Source organism: Neomonachus schauinslandi, chromosome 7 (assembly GCF_002201575.2).
Source record: "Neomonachus schauinslandi chromosome 7, ASM220157v2, whole genome shotgun sequence".
Classification (NCBI taxonomy): domain Eukaryota; kingdom Metazoa; phylum Chordata; class Mammalia; order Carnivora; family Phocidae; genus Neomonachus; species Neomonachus schauinslandi.
This window is the reverse complement of record NC_058409.1, coordinates 108,350,484-108,368,330: the sequence shown is the minus strand read 5'-3', so window position 1 is coordinate 108,368,330 and position 17,847 is coordinate 108,350,484. Positions and strand designations below refer to the sequence as shown.

The window sequence follows — 17,847 nt, the reverse complement described above, 5'->3', positions numbered from 1 at the left end:
CAGCCTGAAGGGAAAAACATACAAAAGCTAAATGTCCCCCAGATCATCTGTCAGATGTCAGACTTTCTCCCTTCACAGGATCTTGGATTTAGGAAGAGATGTGACCTCTCTGATGTTGGAGTTCAAATCTCGAATCTCTGTATAACCTTTACTTTGTTTTATTTTCTCTTTCAGAATATCCCAAACCCCACCAGCCTCCCCTTGGTGGCGCCCTGGAAGACCTACCCTCTGTTCTTTGGCACAGCCATTTTTGCATTTGAAGGCATTGGGATGGTAAGAGTTGCATTGTGATGATCTGTTGTCCTTGGTGTCCTTGAGGTTGCTTGATGGAAGGCTGAGGAAATGCTATTAGAAATTATCTTCTGAAACTTATTGGTCAGTTAACGGACAGCATTTCAGGGATTCCACTGGAGTTTCCCAGCTCTAGCTTTTGAAAATAAATTGTATGTGATTTAAGAACGTTTACATTCAGACCCCCTGTGTTGCACAGTCATCCCCTGTGTGTGCAGTAAGCAGTAATACGTGACAATTGGGAATCCAGGGTCTAGAGTCAGACTGACTAGGGGTGAGTCCTGGCTCTGCCAAGGAGTAGCTGTGTGACTTTGTAAGGACATAACTTCTCTGAGCCTTCATTGTTTGCTTCTGAAAAGTGAACTTAATCATTAGTATTTGTTAGGATTAAATAAGATATGTGTGAAGTGCTTCACATAGTCCCTGACACATAGTGAGCATTAAATGATTTTTATTTTTATTAATAATACTATTGATTTTATTATTAAATCAATAAACACGCAAATTATCTCTCTGTCCTGGAACATTGATGTGCTGTATTTTTTTGTGTGTAGATAAATAGCCTTAGCCTTCATTCCTGGCTTAGCTTCCCCCATCATTGCTGTGATTTCACCCAATTATTCTCCTTAAGGAGAGGAATCTGCCACTCAGTTGTACCTAATTTGATTTTTATTTATATTTTTCATAGTAAAGGTCCAGAATTCTTCTTTGAAGAAAATTATTAATTCTGCTGGCCAAGAGCTTAGGAAAAGGGAAGACACTTTTCCTTTCATGGAATATCTTTTTATCCTCTTTTGATTTCTCTATCACTTTATATACTTTTAAGAAAACCTAGAAGCTGGAGAGGTTTTTTTTTTGTCAAAATACTAAGAAATTGCCCCGGTGGTATTGATGGAATGGGTTAAGGCTCTAACATCACAGCGAGGCTTTCTAAGTGATCAGTGTGTAAGTTGTTGTCCTGAGTTTTAACACCTTTCGCTTTGCTCTTTCTTTGGGCTTCTCAGTGCCCAGGAAGAATGTCTCCCCTTGATTCACAAACACAATGTTTTCCTGCTGCTGGGGTTGAGACCTGAAATGGCCCATATTGCAGCAGTGAGGAAGAGGCCCCACGTATGTGGGACTGGAAAGAAAAGATTGAGTTAAGTGTGGAAAGCTGCCCGGAGACCCTGGGTTCTTAAGGAGCATTGTGCTGAATAGATCATTTTTCCCTAACAGCGCAGTGCAGAAGTTGCTCTTTGCATCATTTCATCAGCCAAGGCTTGGAAATGGAGTCATTCTATAATCATCATTATCTGTTACTTTAAGATTTCTCTGTTTTCTATTTTTATAAGGGGGGAAAACACTGCTGTTCTGACTCTTAGTTTGGACTTGAGGGCTACTGGGTGTGACTGGGTGAAGGGCCCCTGTTCGCTGTTTGTTCATTGTGCTCTTGCTCTCTCTGTGTTTGTGCCACTGGCCCAGGCCTGGCAGACATGGAGGAGATGGGCTGCCTGCTCTCTGGCTCTCTAGACTCTCCATAAAAGGTAATGGAAGGAAAGCTTACAAACTGTTTCTAATTGGATGCGGATCAGCTGCAGCTTGAGCCCCCTGAGCTGGGGAGGGGGTGCGGTGCTGAGGCCCGGTCGGAAGTGCGGAGCTGTGGCGCCCCTCACGGCACCAGGCCTGTAGCAGGCCCGCGGCGTCTGGCACTGACCCACTCTGCCTCATGGCCGCAAGTGTTTGAGGAAAAGGAGTGTCATGACAAGATCAAAGACGGTTTGTGGGGCAGCTAGACATTGCCCTGCGTTGCTTTTCCTTGCCAGCCATGCCAGATGCAGCTGATAGCAGGTTGTGAAGCCTGTCAGTCACAGTTTCTGTTTTCCCTGTTCCTAGAGGAACCAGTCTTCAAAGGGACCTTTGCTTTGCTTTGGAATGTCCTCTGCTGTGAGGGAAAGGGCAGCGAGGTCAGTGGTTTGGAATAGGAATCTGGAAAGTGGGTTTTGTTTTACATTTTGTGAGCCTGAATCTCTCCATCCTCTAACTTGTGATACCCTCAGCACCCCCGTTTCTCTAAGTCAGAGGTTTAACATGTCACTGCTGGCACTTGTCCTCTTGGAGGTAAGGAAACAGTTTCTGGGAACTAGAGGGGCAGCTTTCCCTGACCTACATTTTGCATTCTTTGGACGGGTTAGCAGAGCTGTGATCTCAGACGAGGTCTGTTCTCCATTGTGCCGGGTGGGCATGAAGCAGCTGCCACGTGGCTGTGCCAAGAGGCAGAGAGCACCCCCAGCCCATGGGGACCCTGGAGTAGGAGCTCAGAGCGCTGGCCTGGGCAGGAGTCCTGGGGCTATTCCTGCCTGCCCTCGCCCTCAGGACTTTCCCCGCTTCCACATGGGAAGCAGGGTATCTCCTCCAACTCTGAGGAAATAACTTGCCTTTGTTTATCTGTCTGGTAAAGGATAGATGTGCTTTTGGGGAATCCTGGGGATAAAGCAGTTACTTTTTCTGAGAAGATTACAGTTTATTTTGGCCATTAATGTTACTTTTTCCCGTTTTCTCTTCTCTCTCACTGCTCTCATAGGTTCTGCCCCTTGAAAACAAAATGAAGGATCCCCAGAAATTTCCGATCATCCTGTACGTGGGAATGGCCATCATCACTGCCCTCTACATCAGTCTGGGGTGTCTGGGGTACCTGCAGTTTGGAGCTAATATCCAAGGGAGTATAACCCTCAACCTGCCCAATTGCTGGTATGTGTGGGAGGATAGAAGCCTGGGAACACTGGATGTTGTTGTTGTTTTTTTTTAATTAATGGGTCAGAATGTGGATTCCCCTCCTCCTTATACCTTTAATCAGCTCACTTCACTTTAGCCCACTGCTGCCACCCCCACCCCCAGGCCAGCACCATCCCTCCTTGGCTGTGCACTGAGCCTTTGGACCCCTCCACCTATCTCAGTCTTACTCCTTCTCCAGACCTGTTCTCTGTTACCTGTATGAGCCATCTCAGACTCAAGTCAGTTGTGCATCTCCTTGTTGAGAGCCCTGACGAGCTTCCCTTTGCTCCTCTGATTGAGGCAAAACCTTTAAGGTGCCTGTTAGTCCCACTCAGGTTCTAGCCCTACCTGCACCTCATTCCTACTGGGCCAGGAAGACTTAGTCTAGGAGTCACTCTTTTTTTTTTTTTTTTTAATTGTATTATGTTATGTTAGTCACCATACAATACATCATTAGTTTTTGAAGTAGTGATCCACGATCCATTGTTTTCGTATAACACCCAGTGCTCCATGCAATACGTGCCCTCCTTAATACCCATCACCGGGCTAACCCATTCCCCCACCCCCCTCCCCTCTAAAACCCTGTTTGTTTCTCAGAATCCATAGTCTCTCATGATTCATCTCTCCCTCCGATTTCCCTCCCTTCATTTTTCCCTTCCTTCTCCTAATATCCTCCATGCTATTCCTTATGTTCCACAACTAAGTGAAACCATATGATAATTGGCTTTCTCTGCTTGACTTATTTTACTTAGCATAGGAGTCACTCTTTTTGAGAAACTTTCTCTGCTGTCTTACCCACAACTTCCCGTCTAGGTCTGATACCCCTTTCTTCTGCTCTTGTGGGATCCCATTTGGACCCTAGCCTAAATCTTATTCCATAGTGCTGTAATTGTCCATTTACCCGAACTGTGATCTCCCTACATGATCAGCTCTGGGAGGGCAGGGCTCCATTGCACCCCAGCACCCGTCATAGTGCCTGGCACATGATCATCACCCAAGGGATGACTTTTGAATTAAAAGGAGGACTAAATGCGGGGACTGAGCATTTTATGAATGAGGAGATGTTCTCAGGAAGCAACTGGTGTGTAGAGGATAGAGGTGGTCTGCCACGTCCAGCTCTGTGGACTTGGGCATGTCACAGCTGCTCACTGCCTCAGCTCCCACTTCTGGGAACCAGGAATAGTCATTTCTTTCTGCCAGGGTTGTCATGAAGACCAAATGCTATGCATGAGAAAGCACTTTGTAATACTGTTCTGATGCTATCAGAAGGAGGACACTGCCCTGAGCTTTCTACTTGGGAAGAGGAATTCCTATGGAGGTGTACGCCAAATGGATTGGTTATCAGGTGACTGAAATACCATTCCTCCCTAGAAATCTGAGCCTGGAAGGGCCAAGTATCCCATCAGTTCACTTAAACATTCCAAATAGACAGGCAGAGAGGAGGGAGAATTGGCTAGGTTCCCAGGTTCTGCTGTGCCTCTCCCATGGCAGTTACTGGCTTGATGTGCAGGTGGAGGCCTGTCACCATGGACGAGGGCTTGTGGGGAGCCCTTCTGTATCTCACTTTGCTTAGCTCTTGGTTACTGTATTGCAGGGCAACACTAAGACATACTGAAATGCTAACTAAAAAGGTAGCTGTCGGGGCACCTGGGTGGCTCAGTCGGTTAAACATCTGCCTTTAGCTCAGGTCATGATCTCAGCGTCCCGGGATTGAGCTCCGTGACAGGCTCCCTGCTAAGCAGAGAGTCTGCTTCTCCCTTTCCCTCTGCCCCTCCCTACCACTCATGTGTGCTCGCTCTCTCTCTCTCTCATATAAATAAATAAATAAATAAATAAAACAGACCTTTGAAAAAGATGAAAAGGTAGCTATCACAGGGTGTGTCTGAAGCAACAGTTCCCTTTTGAAGATTAGAATTTCATTGTGGAGGGCAGCTGAGCAGACACTGAAAAGCTTGTTGAGTGCCCTGGGGATCAAAAGGACCTTTCAGGCTGGCCTGGTTGACCTGCCTGTGCATGTTTTTAGAGCTCCGATCAGTGAGGCATTGTGCAAGGACAGGTGGAGAAAATTGGGAAAAACATTTATTCAGCTTGCCGTTGGTGTTTAACACAGGACACCCTAACTAGCAGGGGTTTGGGAACAAGATCTGTGGGGTGGCCAGCCAAGTGGTAGCCTTGCAGTGGGCTAGTGTTTTCAGAAATCTTTCACTCTGATGCCTGCTTTTAAATTTCCACATGTTCCTGTCCTTTCAAGAGCCAGGTGGTAGCTTGGCATAACTGGAGATAAATGGATCAGCAGGAACAGAAGCAGCCCACATAATCCGAAGCTATAGATAAGCACCTGTCTTCTTTCCTCTGATACTCCAAACCCAGCTACTCTAATCTTTCTCCCTCCATTCTGGTACAATTTATTTAGCCATCCCTGCAGGTGACTATCCTGCTTCCAGACTTCCTGGCACTCCAGAAGGCTTTGGTGTTGTACTGAGTTTAATTATAGAACCACCAGATGATTTTTCCAAAGCCTTTTTATTATCTATTCTTGGAGCAAGTAAGACCTTTTGTCAAACTCAGTCTCTCCCAGGGTGTTCTCCTGTTTATAGGGTAAGAACATCTTCTAGGTATTAAGCTCAACCACAGAGAAATTCAATGCACATTATACACAATATAGTTACCACTTTTTTTTTTATTCTTATGTCAATCCCCATACATTACATCATTAGTTTTAGATGAAGTGTTCCATGATTCATTGTCTGTGCACAACACCCAGTGCTCCATGCAGAATGTGCCCTCCTCAATACCCACCACCAGGCTAACCCATCCTCCCACCCCCCTCCCCTCTAGAACCCTCAGTTTGTTTTTCAGAGTCCATCGTCTCTCATGGTTCGTCTACCCCTCCGATTTCCCCCGCTTCATTCTTCCCCTCCTGCTACCTTCTTCTTCTTCTTCTTTTTTTTTTTCTTAACATATATTGCATTATTTGTTTCAGAGGTACAGATCTGAGATTCAACAGTCTTGCACAATTCACAGCACTATAGTTACCACTTTTAAATAGATTTCCAACGAGGTGGGGGAGGCCTGTGTTTCTTGCTGCCTAATGCAATGAGGGTCCTGTTTGAAGTGGAGCTTTGCTAAGGGGCAGGGTGGCCTTCCCTTTTAATGATCGTGTCAGATCCATGAGTATGTATGGATCAGACTTGTTTCTACTCTGCACAGTCCTAGGCATGAGATAAGATAGAGATACCAGATGGTGACGTAATGGTCTCCCTGAGAAGCCGCATGTGAAGCCCCAGTAGGGAGACGGCCACAGTGGAGTGGAAAGATGGGTTTTGCTCCTGCTTCTTGGCTGTGTGGTCGCCATCTGATTCTAGGGAGCACTGAATTGGAGGAGAGGCTATAAAAAGGCCTGTTATATTTTAATTGTTTTAATTTTTGAAAGGATATAGGTCCCTGGTAAAGATTGCAGATGTTCAAAGTCTATACAGTATATGTTTATTTCCATTTGCCTCCCCCAAGTCCCCAGTGTTACAGTTGCCCATTTCAGAGGAAATATCTTGTATTTCCTTTTGGAGATGTTTAGAATATGTAAGAATATCATATGTATGTGTGTGTGAGGGGGAGTGTTTTCCCCTTTTTTCTTTTTTTGGACAATTTTTAGCACACTGTAGACACTGTTTCTTCACACGGTTTTCACTTAATAATATCACAAAGCTAGTTCCATTTCAACACCTATAGTTCTGCCTCATACTTTTTCTTTTTTTCATTTTAAACAAGAAGTTTATTTAAACAACAAGACGCTTGACTTGAAGGGAAAACTATCTAGGATTCATTTCTTTTATTAGAGTAATTTATCCCTACTTAAAGACAGATTGCCCTACATGTAACAGCTACGTACAAAAAAGTTATAAAATTGTCCTTGGTTTTACAATGATAAATGAAAAACATTAAAATTTTGCAATTGAACAAGGTATGCAAGGATTTTTATGTTGTTCTTTTTTTGTTAAACAGTGAGAGCAAAATAACTTACTGGATTATAAAGATAAGAGCTGACTGAGCATGCCACTAATGGAGAGAGGGGCTATTTTCACAGAAGCAGTATTTTCCCCCCATCCCATCTCCATTTGATGTCGATCAAAACATACCATTGGCCATTTAGTTTAAAAAAAATGCAATATGCTTGTGCACATACAGTTACTTTATGTACAATAAAGGAATGGGGAAGGGGAAAATGAAAGAATAGAGAAAACTATACTGTAGTAGTCAGGATATGGTGAAACCAAATTGCAGCTTTCTAATTGAGAATGTCTTCGTGGTCTGGAGGAACAGAGTCCTGGAGTAAAGTAGCAGGTTCCCTTTTTAGTAGACACCTCCTGTCTGCTGCTGGAACACATCAATTGTATCTTCATCCTCCATTTCCAGCTGTACAGGTGTGTCTGTTTCATTGATTGGCTGCCCATCAAATCGGAATCTGATCTGCCTCATTGACAAACCCTGTCGTTCACAATAGGCTTTCATTAGTTTACTAAGTGGCGTGTGCCTCTTAATCTTAAACTGCACCACAGAACCATCCTGCCCCACCACCTTCAAATTAATATGATCGTTGTTCTCAGTCTTGACTCCTTCCTTGGGCTTTTCGTCGGCCATGGTGAGCGCCGGAGTCTCCTCAGCTGCCGCTTCACAAAAGAGGTACCAGGTCCGCACCGAACGAGCACGCAAGCGGCACCAGGAGCGGCAGAAGAAGGAGGTGGCAGCGGTGGAGGAGGGAGAGGGCGCGCCCTGCCTCATACTTTTTAACAGCTATATGGGACACCATGATTTATTTAACTAGTTGCCCACTGGTTAACATTTAAACTGTTTTCAGTCTTTCATACTTAAATAATGCTGCAGTGACATATGTTGAATGTCAATTTTTTGTGCACATGTGCAAATATATCCACAGGATAAATCCCTAGACATGAAATTGCTGGGTCCAAAGGACCATGTGCATTTGTGACTTGGATAGATATGGCCACTTCACCATGAGACCATTTTGCCCTCTCGCTGCTAGTGCACATGGAAGCAGAGCAGGCTTTTGAATGTGTCTCGGCTCTCTCCCCAGGCTGTACCAGTCGGTCAAGCTGCTGTACTCCATCGGCATCTTCTTCACCTATGCCCTCCAGTTCTATGTCCCGGCTGAGATCATCATCCCCTTCTTTGTATCCCGTGTGCCCGAGCACTGGGAGCTGGTCGTAGACCTGTCTGTGCGTACCGTGCTGGTCTGCGTGACATGTGAGTAGAAGACAAGATACTTGCTTTGTTTGCTTTCCCAAAGGGCGCCCAGTCCCCAGGCCTTTCTTGAGCGAGAGACTGTTGGGAGTGGAACAGTTGTAGTGTGTGAGCAGGAAATTTGACCTGTTGTCTGAGGTGCAGAGTTGAGGCCTGGCTAGGTGGTGAAGTGAATTGATTATATACGTGCTCTAAAGGACGTGGGAATGAGAACAGTGGTTTATTTGTAGATACGGCATAAAATACTACGGTGATGGTCATAATTCATAGCAAAGATATAAAATTATGATCCCATGTCCTTGCGATAGAGTAAGGTAAAAGTCTATAGAGAGCGATTTAACTCATCCATATGAGTGTAGGTTACTTTGATAGCAGGTGCATGTTTATTGGTGTTTTCAAATAATCATTTCCCAGTGTGACAATCTATTCCTTCAGATTTCATTTTTGAGCCTACATGACACTATACTAGACATATACTAAATGTGTTTCTTAGAAAATCTGTATGGATTAACCTAGGTGTTTGATTTTTTACTTTGTGTTTTATTCTTCCTCCCTGACCACACACCCAGGAGTGTGAGTTAAGACATAAGATGTTACTCTATTTGCTGTTGGTTGAAACCAGTATACATTTTAAAATAAAAATAAATTTTTCTTTTTTTCTTTTTCTTTTTGGTAGCTTCTGTGAGTTGATAGAATAGAGAACCCCTGAATAAATTGATCTATAATATCCAATTTAAATTTGCAACTTCTTTCCAGATTGAAGTGCTGGAATCTAGATTTCACTTTTTGGCTATGTTTGGCTTTTTATTTTATTTTTTAAAATTCTATTGTTTTGGGAAAAGAAATGTCTTGGTTTATTATATTGAGACTTCTCTGGGAACTTCTTAAATTATCCAGTCCAAGCCTCTATCTTTGGAATAAAGATAGGTCTCTGTGGTTTTTAAATTGAAGCAGAATGGAGCATTTTAGGGATAAATGATGTGAAAGTTGTCTAGCATTTGATCATAGTCTGCAAAATCAGAAATGACTTTATGGGTTGACTGATAGCAAGAGGAGGGCAGTAGAGGTTAGACATGGGGAATAAACTAGTGCCTATCCCAGAATAAACCTCTTCAAGGGAACAGACGAGTGCCCATCCAAGAATGGACTTCTTCCAGGGAATGGACTAATACCTATCCCAGATGGGCCTCCTCAAGGAAACACACTAGTGCCTGTCCCAGATGGACCTCCTCAAGGGAATGGCTTAGTGCTTATCCTAGAATGGACTTCTTCAAGGGACAGCCTAGTGCCTATCCCAGAAACAACCTCCTCAGGGAATAAACTAGTGCCTATCCTAAAAAGGCCTTCGTTAGTGCCTATTCCAGAATGGACCTTCTTGAGGGAACAGCTTAGTGCCCATCCCAGAATGAACCTCCTTAAGGGAACAAACGAGTGCCTGTCATAGAAGGACCTGCTCAGGGGAAGCAATAGTGCCTATCTCAGAATGGTCTTCTCAGTAGAGCTGAGAACTCAGTAGAACTGATATTGCTTATCCCAGAATGGACTTCCTCAAGGGAACAGACTAGTACCTCACCCTAGAATGGTCCTTCTCCAGAAAATAGCTTAGTGCCTATTCCAGAATGGACCTCTTCAGTGAATAGTCTAGTGCCTATCTCAGAATGGACCTCTTCAAGAGGACAGACTGGTGGCTATACCAGATAGGACCTCCTCAAGGGAACTAAATAGTGCCTATCCCAGAATGCATCTCCTCAAGGAACAGACTCGTGCCTATCCCAAAATGAACTTCCTCAAGGAAATGGACTAATGCTTGTCCTGGAACAGATTTCTTCAAGCCACCTGCAGTTCTCTTTCTCATTGTACTTCAAGGATGTGGATGAAGCGTAGTGTCCTGGATCTTTGTATGGAAGGAACTCCCTAGAGCAAAGGAACTTAATGCCTTCCCAGGACCTTCTGATTTAATGTTGGGCAGCATTCTATCTAAGGATTTATTACAGGATGGGGCTGGGTAGGAGCCAGGCAGAGGGTGGACTGCTTGGTTTTGCCAACTCCAGCAAGTTGATGGCAATCAAGAATCTCACTTGTCCTTGTATGTAGCCTCTGTTTTGCATACCTTCTGGCCCTGTCTAGTCCAATCCATAGGAAAAGACCACTCAGCAGCTAATTAAGGGTAGCCCGGAGCTACCCATAGGCCACTATTGCCCCAGAGCAACTGAAAAGGAAAGAATGTGATGTATCTTGCTTTTCCAGTAATTTGCCTTAATATATGCTAAGGTACTCTTGATTTTGCTTCTGTCTTCTGCCTGCAACTCCCGATGCTTTGACTCAGATATATATGTTTCTCTGTGGATGGATTTCCAAGTGTTGAAGAGACACTTTCATGTGTACAGTGTTTATGATGACAACTTTCAGTGTTCCCATTCTGGAATCCAAAGGGCGCTGGAAGAAAGGGTGGGGGTAGTTCATTCAGATAATTGGCTTTTTTCAAAGTGATTCCTCTAGAAAAGGTAAGTCTGTCTAGGTAAAATGTGCTCTAACTGCCTAGACACCAACTTACTCCTGCTCAAAGAGCTGGGGCAGTGATGCTGGGCCTGATTCCTCTCCTGGCCCCATTTTCTTCTCAAGCCTGGCTTAGCCTCCAGTAGCATATGTCTTGCTTCCTGCCAGGTTTCTTTCCACTGCGCCCCACAGGAGCCAGCAGTCTCTGATTCACAGACCTCGTGCTATCCTTAGGTGTCTCTTGGTTTTTGCTTCACTTTTCCTGACTCTGTCTGGGGGTTTCATCTCCCTTGAAGAGTGTGACGCTCAGAGGATACAAGCTGGTTTTGATCTTCAAGCTTACTCAGTTATTTTCCCCTTCTGTGATCTGTTGTGACTTAGCATTGCACAGTCAGCCTATTAAATGATGTGGCCTCTTCATCTCTGAGCACTCGGGTTTCTCTTACCTTCCCTGGAGACTTTGAAGTGATTGTGGGATTGAGGAGAGGCATTTTACTGTAGCACCAACTTAAATGTATTTATGTGAGTTTATTTTGTTTTTGTTTTTTTCTGTACTTTCAGATCTTTTTTGCATAAGGTTAATTGGTATATGATTTTAGAACTTTGCTAGAACTGATTATTTTCAGTTATACCCATAATTTTAATAGCAGTTTGTTTTATTGCTATTTATGGTGTTTTCTTGTCCTTTTTCCCAACTTTTCCTCCTCTTCCTCACCCTCCACCCCCCAAGGGGAACAGGGGAATTTGGTCCAGACTCATTTTTTTTTTTCCATTTGTAATTACCTTTCTTACCACTCTCTTTAAGGGAACAAACCCAAAGAGTGCTGTGTCTACTTTTTGGTGCTTAATTCAGACTGTTGGAGAGGAGGGGTAAGGGGAATACGCGTGTCAGGGAATGGTGCTCATTTTGTTGTGATTGCATATGGAATGGTATTTATTTCCGGCCCATATGTTTGAATTGCGCTTAGCAGGTCACCTGTGTGCAGAGTTTGTGTAGGAGAGGCTGGAAGAGGCTGGCTCCATAGGGAGTTCAGAGGTATAGGAAGAGTCGTTTCTTCGGGTTCCATGAGGCATTAACCTGTCCTTCAGGGGTTTGTGCTAATTCTCTGTGGCATTTGCCACATGAAACATCTTAACTTCAGTGAAGTATGAACATTTCAAAAACCTATTGTTGAAGATGCAATAACATAAAGCAATATCAATTAAAAGGCCTGTTTGGACTGGAATGCATAGTTGTAGAACATTCCAAACAGCCAGACCCAATCGAGTGTGAAGCTCCCAGGTCCAAACAGAGTGGCTTCTCGGCACCTTTTGGCCTCTCACACTTCTCCATCCTGCAGCTGCAGAGACAGAGGGCAGCAGTGTTAATGAGCTGTGCACCATGGGCCCCTGCGAACCCTCCTGAGAGAGGCCTCAGGTTCCTCAGCTGTAAGACGTGCAGGGTATCTGATTGCTAAGGCTTCTCTCAAGTCTAAACTGTGATTCTGCACAACTGCTTCAAGCCTGATTTTAAATTTCTACCAAAATATTGCTAAAAAAAAAAAAAAAAGCTAATGTAAAAACATTTCAAGAATGTCTAGATCTGGGGTTACTAAAGAAGGAATTCTGAATATCCCACTGACTTAACAAAATGATTTTTTTTTTTTTTGCGTTTTATCTTCTGTGTTACTCCTCATGGCTGCACGTTGCATAATATACACAGAACTTTGTCTTTTGCTTTTTATTTGATATTATATCATGAATATGCGTATCCTTCATAAATATTTTCACGGCCACATGATATTCCATTATATTGGCATATTGTATTTACTAAGCTACTCCTTTACTGTTGGACATGTAGGTTGTTTTCCTTGCTTTTGTACTTCTTAATTTATACTCCCACTAAGTGAGATTATATATTGTGTTCAAGACTGTTGTTAATTTTCAAGGTAGATTTCTAGACATTTTAGAGTAACACAGGTAGGCTTCACCAGCATCAATCACAGTGAAACAGCAGAAAGAGCTTCTGGACACAGGGCTGTAGGTGTCCAACATATTTCTCTAAGTGTGTTTGTTCTCTTAAGTGCTTTCTCTTCTCTAGTGCATAAGTCAGCTTTTCTGTTGCTGATCTAAAACCACAGGCTCCAGAATCCCAATCAGTTCCTTCTCTAAACATGGTCATTTGCCTTGTGTTGCTTCAGCAGTTAAAAGATCATATTTTAAGTGTCTCTTAACCCAAAGGGAAGATGTTTTGTAATACCAGTGGGGCCCTCTTGACTAATCACATGGGCTAGCTGAGTTGTCCTCAGTCCTCCATTGCTGTACATGCCACAGCCAGGCTGCTGCAGACGGCGGTGACTTGCCAGTTAGGAGTGTGCTGTCTTCCTCTCTGTATAGGGTGTTCTTGTGAGGGAGCGGGGAGAGAGTAGGGGCAGGATATTCCTGGTTGGCTGCTTCCTGAGGTCTCTACCTTCTTTCTCTTTCTAGAGGGCTTTAACTCAGAGTAAAGACATTTAATGCTAGAAGAGGTTTTGGTTGCTCCCATATCTTTCTTAAGTACCTGATTCTCTGGAATTAGCTAAAACTAGTTTGCCACATTTTTCATGGGGGCAAAACAGGTACCCCTGCTGTTTGAGCCCTTGGGGCTATTTGTGCTAATTTGGTTGGGTCCTCTTGTCTTCCTCTTTCCCCAGCATATTAGTGGGAGGCTCACAATTCTTGCCTTCTCCCCACCCCTCCCCCATTATCTTTCTCCAGTGTCAGGCTTTATTTGGGGTTCAGTTGTGGTGTCTGGTCCAGCTACGACAGGAAGAGGGCCTTTGCAGCCCTGTGATCCTGGCTTTAAGAGAAAAGTTTAGCCACTTTTAAAAGATATTTTTGTTAAGCAAGCTTATCTTGTATGTCCTTTATAGTAAAAACAAGGACAAGTTTTTAGATTGCTTTTAAAATGTCATGATGAAGTGGAACATCTCTGTCTAATCTGAGAAAAGATTCTGATCATATAAGCTTCTGTTGCTGTTTCCACTTAATTCTTATCATAGAGTTGAACACATCTGACCTCGCTTAAGTCGTATCATGAAGTACCATATGTCCTCCAGGTTAATGTGAGGGAGAGAGGGGGGATGGCAGACTCAGAGCCGGGAGGGCCTGGGCAGGTCATCTGACTTCTCTCCTCCTCGGGCTCATTGTCTCTGATAAAGGTCTCCCTTCTCTTGAGTGGGCTGGAGCATTCATGGAGACTAGGGGTGGTACCAGAAGACTAATTCACACTCCCTTTAATGACACAAAACCAGGCAGGCTGGAGGCTATGTTTTTGGCACAACCATGTGTCCTCGGAGAGGAATCCCATTGCTTTGCTGTGCCACCGTTGAGCAGTACATGGTGCTTCCCAGTTGACAGTGAGCTGAGGGACATATCCCAGAACACATTCCTAAGTGACTAAACCTACATTGTGTAGTTCCTTAACATTTCAGAGCTGGGTGAGACTTCAGTGACCACCCAGTGTTAGTACAGTGACCTGACCTCATGGGTGACCGAGCTGAGGCTCCGAATGGTGAGCTCATTTGTGCTAGGACTGGTGGTTGCATTAGCTCACATTTATGAAGCATTCATTGTGCACTTAGTGCTGTAAGTTCTTTATGTGAATGATCTCATGTGACCATCCCTATTCAGCAGTAGGTTAAATAGCTGGCTGGTTAGTGGTGGAGCTGAGATTAGAGCCCAGGTTCTGAGTCCAGAGTCCTGAGTTCTGGTACCTTCCTGTACCAGCTTCTCCTAGGGCTCAGTTCTGATTGCTGCCTCGGTGCCATTGCCACCTCACTACTCCCTTGAATTGGAACCATGGGAGCCATCACTATGATGTTGACAGTAGGCGGATGCAGACCCAGACCCCAGAGAGGGCAGGTGTCCTTTTCCGGGTCACACAGCAGATCAACTCTTGTTGAGCATTCGGTTGCCCATGATGAGAAAGCCATCATTTTGTCATCAGCTTTCTATATTTTTAACTTTCCTCCAAATTCAATCCTGAAGATCTGAGGGAGGTCACCAACTCTAGAAAGAGCTAACGGCTGAAGCAGACTATTTTTAACTTGGAGGGCAAGTTAAAAGCCTCTACTTTCTGTGGACTTTCTGAAGGCTTCAGAACACTGAAGGTGTTAATGGATACTTGCCATTATGGTTGGACACTAGAATAAGGAAAGAGGAAGGCATTGCCCCCGGAGCTGTAAAACCGTGGCAGAGGCAGATCTGAGACTCAGTATCCTTGTATTCCCTTTTGCCATCAGGCTTCAAAACCCTTGCCCTACTTCCTTTACAGAGCAGAGAGAGGTCAGGGCCGGTTGTATACCGGTTCTCTGCTAAACAATTGCAGTGTATCCCTGTGAGTGTTAACCCACCATCTGACTCCTCCCCTTCTTCACAGACAGGCTCTTTCTGCTGCTCAGCCAGCTCCCCTCTTCTCCCTCCTGCGGGTATCATTTTGCATTTTTTCTTAATCGTCAGCTCTGTGACGTGACTGTACCAGGGGCTTGAGGCCCTGGATTCTAGTCTCAGGTCTGTCACTTTCTATCATTTAACCTCTCTGGGGACAATAATAATGTTGTAAAGTTATATATCCGTGGACCTGAGGCAGATTCAGCCAGTGAGGGGCTGCCTCACAGTGCTGTCTACCAGACACTGAGGGTCTGCCGTGATGGAGGTGCTCTGGGTCTGTGCTGTCCAGGATGGTAGCCGTTAAGCATAGGTAGCTGTTAAATCCTTGAAAGGTGGCCAGTGTGAATGAGGAACTGAATTCATTTTAGTTGACATAGCTTCAGAATAAACGTGAGACAGGCGATGAATCTGTCCCTCCCCTGGTAAGTCTTGGACCCACCTGCCTCTCCTCTTACTGCAGGGAGTGCTATTCCAGTTTAAAAGCAAGTGCTTCTCATAAAACCTGGCTTCGACTAACATAACATAATAAAATAAAATTTAAAAAAAATTTTTATTTTTAAAGTTAAAAACAACAACAACAACAACAAAACCTGGCTTCTAAATGCAACCCAGTCCTTTTATCTGTAGCTCAGCCAAAGAAGCAGTGATCAATGCAGGCAGTCCATCAGAGGAGTAAAATTGACCTGAGGGAAGATTGGCACCCTTGGACTGAGGTGTTCTGGCAATCTCACCACTGTGGTGCCTTCCTCAGAATGACTTGGCTACATTGCTTTATGAAATGGAGTTGGAACAGAAGCTCCCATGTAAGACGTAACTGATGGGAATCAGTGAGGTCAGGGATATGCTCTGGATCCCAGTCTCAATGCTGAGGACCTCCAGTTGGAGCCTGGGGGGAAGATAATTCGTCAAAATACATTTGATTACTAATGAGTTAATGATGCACTTTTCATGGGCAGCAATATATATACTAGCAATGATGATAGGAACTGTCTTAGGAGCCTGTTGTATGCCAGGCCTTGTGGTAAGTGCCTGTGTCAGCTCATTTCATCATCATGATCTCTCTGTGACTCAGGAGCCATTTGTATCCTCATTTTGCCAACAAGAAAACCAGGGAATAAAAGGGGGCTGTAACTTCCCCCAGTGTCACTCAGCCAGAGCCAGGATTCAGAGACAAGAGCCTAATTCCAGAGCCCATAATCCTCCGTCAACTTGTGAAACATTGGCTTTCATTCCGCACCCCCAGTGGAAGGCTGAGTCCGATGGGCACGGTGGGACCAGTGGGCACTGGAGTAAGTGCGGTCAGTGGAGCCTCCTCCCCGTAGTTGGACGGCGGGGCACTTGGGGCTGGGGTGTGGAAGCCGACGGGATTTCCTAATGCAGCCCGCCATTCTGTGTCACTTCCACGTTGCTCTCATATGCCCGGGCCTACATTTCAGGTGTGGGAGCCGCTTGATTGTCCTGGCATAGGCATGTAGTCATTGTGTGGGGCCTGGCTCCTCAGGTCAGCCTGCACCCTGAACTGCTTCTACTTGCCCTGTAGGAAAATGCTCCGTGAAATGGGGTTTATCCGTGGTATCGTTCCAGGACGGCTTTTTCCCCCTGTTTTGTTCCTTGTCAGTTAAGTAGAGATGTTTGTGACGGAGGTACCCTCAGTGGTACAAAAATGACCAGTCGCTCAGAAATAGTCCACCTCCCTTTCTGCTCCAGCCCCTCTCCCCTGGTAGGGACCAGACTGCCCTGGAATGTGATTTTGTTCGTTTGCTTCAGAAAGATGGAAGTCATGTCCTGTAGCAGAAAAAGCTGAAAGCCAGGAGATCTGGGTTCCAGTCCCAGTTCTGCCGACCTTGCAGTGAGACCAGGTTGTTCCACACCTGTGGGCATTTGTTTTCTCATCTGTGGAATGAGAGATTGGACTGGATAATGTCTGAGTTCCTGCAGAGCTCTCCATTTGAGGTGAAGGACACTTTAGCTAAATTTGTTCAACAGTGAGGAGGTCTCTTCCAGCTCTGGGCAGTCTTGAACAGACATGTCCTCTCTCCTGCAGGCATCTTGGCCATCCTCATTCCCCGCCTGGACCTGGTCATCTCCCTGGTGGGGTCCGTGAGCAGCAGTGCCCTGGCCCTCATCATTCCGCCCCTCCTGGAGATCACCACCTACTACTCGGAGGGCATGAGCCCCCTCACCATCGCCAAGGACGCCCTGATCAGCATCCTGGGCTTCGTGGGCTTTGTGGTGGGGACGTATGAGGCCCTCTACGAACTGATCCAGCCAAGCAGTGCTCCCATCTTCATCAACTCCACCGGTGCCTTTGTATAGCGATCTGGGTGCATTCCCTACAGCTGCCCACCCCACCCCTGTGTGTTCCCCAGCACCTGGCCCCAGAGCCTCTGGTAGGGTTCAGGCTCTGGGGAGAGGCAAGGTTGCTGTCGGGGAACCCCTCTACCTGATACCTCGGTACCCTGGACCAGGTGGGGCTGAGGGCAGGGGAAAGAGTGGGTAGCAGATATGCAGAGGTCCCTCTTAGTGGCCGTGCCATCCCTGTTCATTTGTACTTAATTTAACCTAGAACTTTTTAACTTTTTTCCCTCATCATGTCTCCCTTACCTGCCCCCCTCCTTCTGACCCAAATTATTCCTGTTG

At 45.1% G+C, this 17,847-nt stretch overlaps 2 protein-coding genes across 2 annotated transcripts in view; one reads left to right on the top strand and one right to left on the bottom strand.

The window, feature by feature from the left end:
- The window catches only part of SLC36A1 (solute carrier family 36 member 1), a 33,957-nt gene extending 16,411 nt beyond the window's left edge, over positions 1-17,546 (top strand). Inside the window, exons 7-10 of the mRNA XM_021697207.1 lie at positions 175-273; positions 2,852-3,018; positions 8,135-8,304; positions 17,252-17,546. Coding sequence (XP_021552882.1) covers positions 175-273; positions 2,852-3,018; positions 8,135-8,304; positions 17,252-17,523 — 708 coding nt within the window. The 3' untranslated portion in view covers positions 17,524-17,546. The remainder of the gene's footprint in view (positions 1-174; positions 274-2,851; positions 3,019-8,134; positions 8,305-17,251) is intronic.
- LOC110586890 (small ubiquitin-related modifier 2-like) lies at positions 7,371-7,748 on the bottom strand. The gene is made up of 2 exons (XM_044916894.1): positions 7,527-7,748; positions 7,371-7,469 (listed from the first exon to the last, which is right to left on the bottom strand). The coding sequence occupies exons 1-2, from the start codon at positions 7,678-7,680 to the stop codon at positions 7,393-7,395; spliced, it is 231 nt and encodes a 76-aa protein (XP_044772829.1). The 5' UTR covers positions 7,681-7,748; the 3' UTR covers positions 7,371-7,392.
- Positions 17,547-17,847: the final 301 nt, after the last annotated feature.